Genomic DNA, 9,828 nt, shown 5'->3' with positions numbered 1-9,828 from the left:
GACGTTAGGAAACGTCATCGCGCGTCACGGAGCGACCCCTCCCTCTCTCCTCCCACTTCCGGAGATGGGACCAGGCGACTTCTCCCCTCCCGGCGAACGAAAGCCCCTTTCCCCCGGAGGCGGAGTCGGTTCAGCCCCGCCCCCTCGGCCTGCGACCGGAAGAGGCTGAGGGCTGTTGATCAGTGTCTCTTTGGGGCTTGAGGCCCAGGCTCCAGTTTCATTTAGGATACCCAACAGTGTGAGTTGGAATAGGTCCTTCACCGTCTCTGAACCTAGGTCGTCCCATCAGTAAAACAGGGTTAAAGGATCCGACCTCTCGGGAGAACGCAGCGCGCCTCGGCGCGTCTCTAACGTTGGCTCCGACTGAACTCTGCTGTTTAAAAATCAGTTCAAGAAACTTCTCAGCGACGCGTTCCCTAAATCCGCAGTGGAGCTTGCCTTTTTTTTTTTTTTTTTTGGCTACAAACTCTCCCGCACTTATTCTCCATTTTATCTCTTTCTACTTCACTTTTTCCCCTTTCTGCCTCACTGGTCTCTAGATGAGGTGTTGTCAGTAGGAGTTAAGCTTTGAATGTTTGATCTCCCACTCTGCCCGCGCAATTGAATCGCCTCGGACGGAGCGCCTAAAAAATACTAGTTCCAAACCAATTCAGCCAAAATCTTCCACAGTGGACCTGTTGTGTGTTTATTTTTTCTCCACAGTTTGAATCAGGACTGTGAACTGCTGTCCAGGAAGCTCTTGTGTTTTCAGGCCTAAGTGATTGACTGCGAATGTTTTCTCGGCTGTGGAAAATTTTTTCCTCCTTGATTAGGCCAAGGGCAACCAAACTTAATTATTAGAAGCCTGCTTTAACTCATCTAAGTTCCAGCCAGATGGAAAACGGAATTGTTTCTAGAGACAGTGCTGAAATGGCATCATTTTGAGGGTCTGCGAAAGAGTCAGACGCGACTGAGCACGCGCGACTATAACACTGTTCTGTCTTCAGGCTAGTGGTCCCTGAATATCATTCCCAATCTTGCCGTTACTGCTTTTCTCTCTGAAAAAGTATTGATAACAGAATGAAGAGTGGGTGCTGGGGCGGGGGTGTGGGTGAGGGGAATGTCACTGAAGATCTGTGTTAAAATAATCCCTCATGTGACAGTGATTCACTGTGACCAAAGGTAAACTGATTAAACTTTTTGGACCTCAGGTTTCTTATCTTTAAAATGAGCATAATAATATTACACATCTGGCAGAACTATTGCAAGGATAAAAAACAATGTCTTGGAAATTGAAAAATACTTTTCAAACTCCAAATTGCTATAAGGCATCTTCTTTAAAAAAAACACTGGATGTGGGTGGTAACAAGGGACTTGTATAAAAAAGATAAGAGGATCACTTAATAAATGTCAGCCCCTAGGCTGAGTGTGTTTACGAGTGCCCTTTCTTTGAATTTTCACAACAGTCTTGAGGTGGTAATAATGAGTTAAGTATTTAGAGACATTGGGTAATTACCACAGGGTTATTTTCCAAAAGTGAAATTATAAAAGTTATAATGTAATTGATGAATCTGGGCATCTGGAGACATGGCAAATATCAAAAAGGGATGAGAAAATTTAAAGGACACCCAACTCCAATCAAGCTGTAAGGTAATTTCAGGCTTGGGGGTATGAAACCACATAGTAAAGTATAGCTGAAGGAGCATGATCTATGTATCTAATGTGTCTGAGGTTAGCATAATTTACTGAGCATTTACTGTGTGTCATGCTGGGAATACAGTGATGGCAGTCAAGGAGCATACAAGCAATTATAATGTAGGCATCAAATTTATAAGTAGGGGAAGCACAGAAAACTATGGAAGCTCATGCAGTGGCTCCTAGTCCAGTCTAAGGGACTAAGTTAAGTCTTCCTGAAGAAAATGTTTCAGACAGAGGGCCCAGAGCTTTTTGGTTATAATACAGAAAAAAAAGTTGAAAATATAATAATGAGGTTGGAGAAGAGGTACAAGACTAATCACGAAGGACATTCTAACCCATGTTAAGGAGTTTGGGTTAAAACCCAAGGCTTTTGGATTTAAATGCAAGGAAAACAGATGAAGGGCTTTAAGCAGGAAAGTGGAAAGGGGTGTTGGTGACAAGACCTATTGCATTCTAGAAAGATCACTCTGTCTGCAATGTTGTAGACTGGACTGTAAAATGGAAAGATTAGAAGAATGAAACTCACAGACAATGGAGATTAGGATGAAGCCAGAAAGGTAGGGGAAAAATCAGGAGTATGGTATCATGGAAACCAAAATAAGAGTACTTTAAGACAGGAGGGCCAACAGTGTTATATGCTGCTTCTAGGTCAAGAAAGAAAAGGATTGAAAGTATTTCCAAGGTTTATAATTAAGGAGATCCTGGGTCACCTTGGTAAAAACAACCTCATTGGCATGGGAGTGGGAGGCAGAGCACTGGAATACAAGTAGGCAAAATTTGTTGTAGAAGCACAGAGTTATCTAACCTTACGAGTTAGGTCTGAGTCTGAGAGAACAGAGAAGGCTCCCTAAGCATAGTACTCAGGACAAATAGGAGTTAAGCCAGATGAAGAGAGAGAGAGAAGGAAAATTGAGGCAGAGAACACCACATATGCTACATGTATTTTGGGGGCACTAAACATAACTTAGCCAACAAAGGTCCGTCTAGTCAAGGCTATGGTTTTTCCAGGGGTCATGTATGGATGTGAGACTTGGACTTTATAGAAAGCTTTCTTTATAGAAAGCTGAGCACCGAAGAATTGATGCTTTTGAACTGTGGTGTTGAAGACTCGAGAGTCCCTTGGACTGCAAGGAGATCCAATCAGTCCTTCCTTAAGGATATCAGTCCTGGGTGTTCATTAGAAGGACTGACGCTAAAGCTGAAACTCCAATACTTTGGCCACCTCATGCGAAGAGTGGACTCATTGCAAAAGACTCTGATGCTGGGAGGGATTGGGGGCAGGAGGAGAAGGGGACGACAGAGGATGAGATGGCTGGATGGCATCACCGACTCAATGGACATGAGTTTGAGTGAACTCTGGGAGTTGGTGATAGACAGGGAGGCCTGGCGTGCTGCGATTCATGGGATCGCAAAGAGTCAGACACGACTGAGCAACTGAACTGAACTGAACTGAAACTTAACTGTTGACTTTGGGCAGTGTCTTCATTCTTTTTCTCATCTCTAAAATGGGAATGATAATATTGAGAGTCTTTATCTCACAAGATTGCTCACTCCCCACTCAGTAAAGCATCACAGTACTTTCAGATTTAATAAAAGGAATTTAATCTCTCTCTAGAAACAGTGCACCGAGTTTACAAATGTCCACATTTGGTTTTTAGTTCACCAAGATGATGTCAGTACAACTAGTGAGATGCAGCACATCACCCCTTGCCTCTGGAAGAGAAACCAGGTTGCAAAGGGGACTGAGTACAGAAGCTAAGGGAACTCAGAAGGACAAAATAAAAAGCAGAAATGGTTAGTGTGACCCAACATTCTAACATGCCTGTTACATCAAATATGATCATTTAGGGGTGTTCGGGGAAGACAAACAAGGAAAATTCATTTGGGTACAATGGGATGGAGTCTGCAAACCAGTACTTCACCTCACATCAACAACAGCTTGTATAGAACAAAATGCTATTTAAAACACATGGTTTGTACAGATATTTTCTCTTGTAATTTTTGTAAAAAAGTATCAAAACCTTCATGTCTTTAAATATATATATATACACACACATATACAGGTGGCTTTTTTAAAATTACTTTTCATAGCACAAAGTATTTGCAAATGTGAGGATTTCTGCTGATTCTCAACTATGCACATGGTGCATAGCCTGAATGAACAAAGCTTCCTGATTTCTTATGTTAACTGAAACTGTGAAGCTGTTAATTCCTCCACCTCAAAGTTGTCCACATCCTGAAAATCCTCAATACCCTAAAAATAGTGGGAAAACTCCAATACTCTTTGTGCATTGCCAGGAAAAGAAATGATTTACTCTGAAGCACTGAACCGATAACTCGTTTCTGTTTTGTGAAATGATGAGTGTGTAGCAGGATTGAGGGAGAGCAGAGAGGCTCTCATTCCTGTGCCCTTTCCCCATCCCTTCCAGTACCTGACTGGATAGTGCTGGGGGTCCCCTCTGTGGACACCACATCTTTCAAAATTTCCAGTTTTCTTTTTCACAGTTGAGAAAGTCCCAGAGGCGCTTGACAACATGGAATGCTTCTGTGAAAATCCCACTGCCCTCACATCAGTCTTCAATGACCACGTCAAAACACTCTGACACAAATATATGAAAAGCAGTCACTATTTTCCTTTGGCCACAGGGTAGCTTGAGGGTAAAGACTGTCATGTCTGCAAAGTGCTTGCAACACATCCTGATCAATTTTCCGTGATGTACTTGGTGCCTTACACACAATAAATGACCAAGAAAATTTGATTAATTGAATCAGAAATTAAACAGAAGTATCCTATAAAGTGCTTACATTGAACCTATCTTTCCATCCAGCCTCATTTCTTGCCAAGTCTCCTTTGAGCCTTTTGCTCATTACAAATTACATTCAGTTCCTTAAAATCCTCATGCTGTTTCATGCTTGTGTCCCAGCTCAGTGTGTCCTCTGCCTGAAGCAGCCTGGACACCCCTACTTCATTTCTGAGCCTTAGCTTCAGTCTACTTTTCCTACAATGCCTTTCTTGACCCCATTCTTTATCTCTTCAGGTAGAAATGACCTCTCTCTCCTTTGTAACCTGATAGTACTTAAAAAAAAAAAAAAAAAAAACTACTTTTTTTGTTTGTTCCCACATATGTCTTCCTCTAATTGCTACTGTGAGTTCCATCAGGACAGAAAGCATTTGATTGACTTGTACATCTGCAGTACCTGGCACTTAGTTGGTACCTAGCAAATAGTTTCAGTGGATGAATATACATATTGCAATCACATAGACAGCTGGAGGGATGGATCATATTTATTGCTATAAATTTAAATCCAACCTCATTCTGAGGTTACAGTTTACCTCAACCTGTTTTATAATCATGCTCTCAAGAAGAAATACAATTTTAGTATCCTCTGTTTCTGGAAGACCATTTCTGCCAGGGCCTTCAAAATCCCATCAGAAAGATAGGCCCTAAGATAGGTAGCAGGTTTGATACAGTGTTCTGGCAGCCCAAAGTAGTCTCCTGGAAAAGGAAAGGGAGGAAAAGGACTTGGACTAGTTTCTTTTATATATATATATATATATAAATGTCAGATAAATTGTCTAATCTTTGGGCCTTATCTCTAAACGCCCTTCCAGCTCTCTAGTCCAATGACTCTGTGATCCATTATTGGCTGTAGATATATGATGGCACAGGGGCAAAAGGCAACAGAAGTGGAACTACACCTCAAAATGCCTCCAAGAATAGGGAACGATGGACCTGACTCCTCAGACTTCATCTTATTTACTGCCACCCAACACATGAGTATTTCACAGTTTTTTTTCTTTTTTCTGTAGGTTGCTCCCATAACAGCGTCTTCCAAACCACAGTTGTAGCATAGTCGGGAAACATGGGCAGAGGAGCCTGGCGGGCTATAGTCCATGGGGCTGCAAAGAGTCAGACATGACTGAGTGATTGAGCACATAGGTTCTTATGTCACAGGAAACATGGATGTCTCCTAGAGAGTTGTGTTTCATCACCATTTTGAGATTTCAGGCTGAACCATCCTGACCCCACTCATTATTCTGTCTTCAAAGGCCAGGATCTGACTGAACATTTAGAAACTATGCACTAGTCACTGTTATCATTTCCCCGGAAATTCTGTTTCTTTGGAGGCAGGTTACAGGGAAAGTTGCTTGTTTTGTGTAAATTTCTGTGTTTTCACTTGCGTCATTTTTCTTCAGTCAAAAATAATTTTACTTTCCATTTCTGAAAGAATAGTAGTAAGTCACTGAGCTCCACAGGAGTTGTCCCTCTGTTCTTAAAATTCTGTTTGGTGTTGGTCATTCTATGTCAATGCATATACCCTCTTGATGAGTGTTTCAGGACTATCCACACGTGTATATCATGAAGAAACTGCTTGTTTATGCAAAGCTTAGTGCCCAGGTTCCAGGACACAGTTAGGAGGCCAAGACCATGACTGATGTGGAGAAAGGTCCTAGGAAGAGGGTGACAGAACTCCAGAATCACTGCCTGCAAATTCAGAGGGTATCAAGCTGGTGAGACATCCAAGCTTCATTGAGTTGGAGGCAGCTCGAGAGTGGAGGGGAGGAATTTGCTTAAAAGTGTCAAGTTCCAGGTATGTTCAGGTTAGATACACGTCCTCTGCTCCTACTTACAGCACACATTTCCATGTCACATCTTGTCCCTGGTTGTCCAGTGGGTGTGAACTGGCAGAACATCTGAGTTAATAGAAGACCACACCTTGGATAAGAGTCAACTGGGACCGAATTCCTTCTGGGACTGTAAGATTATCTTTTCAATGGTAGACCCACAAAAAGAAAAGTGCACTTCTCCCCGCATCCCCCAAGACCCAGGAGAAGCAAAGTAAGTGTCCACAATGAAAAAAAAAAAATCTATACATATACCCAGAGTTTTCCTTTTATTTACAAAGCAGTAAACCAAATTCCTGTGTGAACATATATATCCAGTGTACTGTAATATTGTGTATGCCATTTCCTCCTCAAACAGGACTTTAGATTTGGCCACTTTTTCTGATTTAAGCCAAACAGCAGTTCATCTATGTAGACACATGATGGTAACAAACCTATGTATCACCTTAAACTGTTTTCCCCACCTTAAGGATGTGGCAGAGAGTAAGGGGAAGGGCGAAATAGAGATTAACAAAACCTATTCCTCCGTCCTTATCCTCACCCATAGGATACTCAGAGGTAAGTGCCTGAGCCAGTCCCTAAAGTAAACTTGGGCGGTTCTAAAAACATCTCCACTTAGCTCTTTCTAAGTAAGGATGGCACCCTCAGTATGCTTCAGAGAAAACAATGAATTCAATCCAAATGTCCTGAAGGAAAATGAAGTTACTTGAAATGCTGAACTTTAAAACAAGGAGTAGCCGAGGTTCAGGAATGTTCTCACCTGAGCTTGCGAGAACTTTGCGTACTGTAAGAAGTCTGTGCACTGGCTTTAGCCACAGAAGAGAAAGCCCAGGTGAGAGCTACGGCAGCCCCTCATGAGCGGAGGGGCTCTTTTCTGACTGACTGGAGTCCCAGAAATAGACAGAGGCAGGAAAGATCTACCTCTTCCACTGCATGTTTGCACAAATCACGATAACTCTTTTCTGAGCCAAATTTACAAAGGCTTCTCTGAAAACTACAGATACCCCTCTCTTGTGGGTTGTTTTAAAATATACTTATCTTTATGTAACTGAACAACAGCCATAGGCGCGCCTCTTCTCTACAGACTTTCCTCTCACTCGCGTACACACAGAAACATAAATGCACACAGAGACCACATCATGGGCCAATCATACCAAAAATAAATACTCTCGCGTCTCTAAATTACTTACAGAACTAATCTTGGTTTTGAAATATGTTAATAAATAACCTAAGTGGGAGAGGGAGTTGACGTGTCTTCTGTTTTTTTCTTTTTACTTATGTTGATGGATAGCCACAAAGCATTATCATTCTATTTACAAAAAAACAAAAAACAAAACATAACTCTGAAACCTAAAAAAGACCCTCCAAACCAAAAGCCCTCTGTAAATATAATTTTTAAATGATGAGTAAGCTACTGTACCATCGGCCCCATTTGGTTATGTACATCATGTTAGTCACTCAGCAGTAGCTATTCCATGAATTCTTCATGGGTAGTGCAACCAGTTAAAAAGTGTATAAAACATTATACATATAAAAACTCTCACATCCTTTGGATGTCTGCAGTTCATCATAACTTTGTGGTTACCTTTCTGCAACATAAATTTTAAAAATTACACACACACTCACACACACACACATACATACACACAGACTCAAGGACAGAAACCCTTCCATCCAGGCATACACCATCCAGAGGGTAGTGCATGGGACTGAATTCCATGAGGCACGAAGGGAGTGGTCCCATCCTCAGGGCAGTCCATCATCTTCAAGGCTTAATGCCACTCGCTGGGGGAGACAGAGCAAAGAAGTCATCATTAGATCCACTGGAGCTAGCTATTGGATCACAACGTACCAGAAATTCTATTACTTTACAGGCAGTAGCTCACATACTCTTCAAACTACCTCAGAAGACAGGTCTGTCATATTTATTTTACAGATGAGAAAACTGAGATGCAATGAGCCTAAACAGCATTTGTCCTGGGTCACACAGCAAGTGGGTGAACTCAGTTTGAACCCAGATCTGTATGACTCCAGAGCTGTAGTTTTTTTCATCATTCTGTGCTGTCTCTGTAAAGAAGGGGGCTACAGAGATCTAAACTCTCTCCATCCTCCCTTTCAGGATTTTGCTGAATTTCAGTGGGTTAGCTTTGCAAATGTTTAATCCCAGGCCTCTTTAGTTACCTTTTTCTATCATACTGATCATAATCAGGAAGGTAATCAGCTGCACCCATCCAACTAATTGTGTAGAATTGGAAGGCAATGGAGGTCAATTATGTTAACCCCTCTTTCCCTCACCCCTACCTTCTAGTCACTAGATGCTCGACTTCCCTCTGCCACAAATGGGTGACCCTAGATGGTGAGACCACTAACCCCTGAGCCAGTCTATTCCACTGTAGACAGTAGATTTACATTCTTTCATATATTGACATGAGATCTGTTTCTTTATTTCTTCTGATGTTCCCTGATTCTCTCTCTTAGACTCAGAGAGTTCTACACAGACAACCCTTGAAATTTTCAGTTTGAATTCCCTTCCCTTTCTTCTGAGCGTCTTCTTCTCCAGGCACATCTAGCTCCCCCAACGTGGTCCTGATGTTATCCTATGCCCCACTCTTCCATTTCCTCAATACCCTCCTTTGGATAGACCCCATTGTTTTAAGATCTTTCTCATAGCTTTATGAATTTGGGCTAGCCACTTTATCTCTCTGAGTTTCGGTTTCATCACCTTTTAAATGGGAATAGTAATAGGACCTATCAAATGAGATCAGGTATGTAGAGTGTTTAATATAGTATCTAACACATATGGGATCCAGAGCATTCTACATCAACCTAACCAGCATAAGATAGAACCAGACTAGCATTTTCCATTTCTGGACATTATACAAATCCACTGCCTTTCAAATCATTTTTGGCCTGTTTGTGATTTTGCATGAATGTCATGGCCTTGCTCCACTAAACTTCTTCTACTGTGTTACCCTCCTCCTCAAGACAGATCTCCAGGCCAAAGGCAGGTCCCCGCAGTGATAGTGGAGCTACCCAAGAAGGGGCCAGGGGAGAGAAAAGGTTGTTGAGAACACTGATTTCCACAGCTTCAAGGCTAGATACTCTGAGATATAGCGGAAAGAGCATAGACTTTCGTGTACATACAGACAAGAGTGTGAATCCTGGTTCTGCCACTTCCTAGTTGTGATCCTAGGTAAGTTATTCAATTTCTCTGAGTCTCAGTTTCCTCATCTGCAAAATGGGGCTAATAATGTCAAGTATATAAGTTACTGTAAAGACTAAACAAGAAAATTTATGTAAAATACTGAGTAGTGTCTGAAACAGTAGATTCTTACTAAATGTCAATTTCCTCGCTCTCCTACTCTATTTCTCTGCAGCTGGCAGGAGCTTATTTCTCAGACCTTAGTTTCATCAGGAATAGCTCCTCCTGAGTGACTGTTTCCTTCTCTGGAAACAGTGACACGTCACACGTACAAGGAGCTTTGTAACTCACAAAGCATTCTCACATGTGCTATCTCACTTGC

At 41.8% G+C, this 9,828-nt stretch overlaps 1 protein-coding gene across 15 annotated transcripts in view; it reads right to left on the bottom strand.

The window, feature by feature from the left end:
- Positions 1-6,554: 6,554 nt before the first annotated feature.
- LRP8 (LDL receptor related protein 8) overlaps positions 6,555-9,828 on the bottom strand; it is a 77,349-nt gene continuing 74,075 nt past the window's right edge. For 14 of the 15 annotated variants that reach the window (XM_024985285.2, XM_024985270.2, XM_024985288.2 and 11 more), the window contains one exon: positions 6,555-8,089. In XM_024985285.2, the coding sequence (XP_024841053.1) occupies positions 8,051-8,089 (39 nt within the window). In that variant the 3' untranslated portion in view covers positions 6,555-8,050. 15 annotated transcript variants of the gene reach the window in all.

Source organism: Bos taurus, chromosome 3 (genome assembly GCF_002263795.3).
Source record: "Bos taurus isolate L1 Dominette 01449 registration number 42190680 breed Hereford chromosome 3, ARS-UCD2.0, whole genome shotgun sequence".
In the NCBI taxonomy this organism is placed as follows: domain Eukaryota; kingdom Metazoa; phylum Chordata; class Mammalia; order Artiodactyla; family Bovidae; genus Bos; species Bos taurus.
This window is presented reverse-complemented; position numbering and strand designations above follow the sequence as displayed.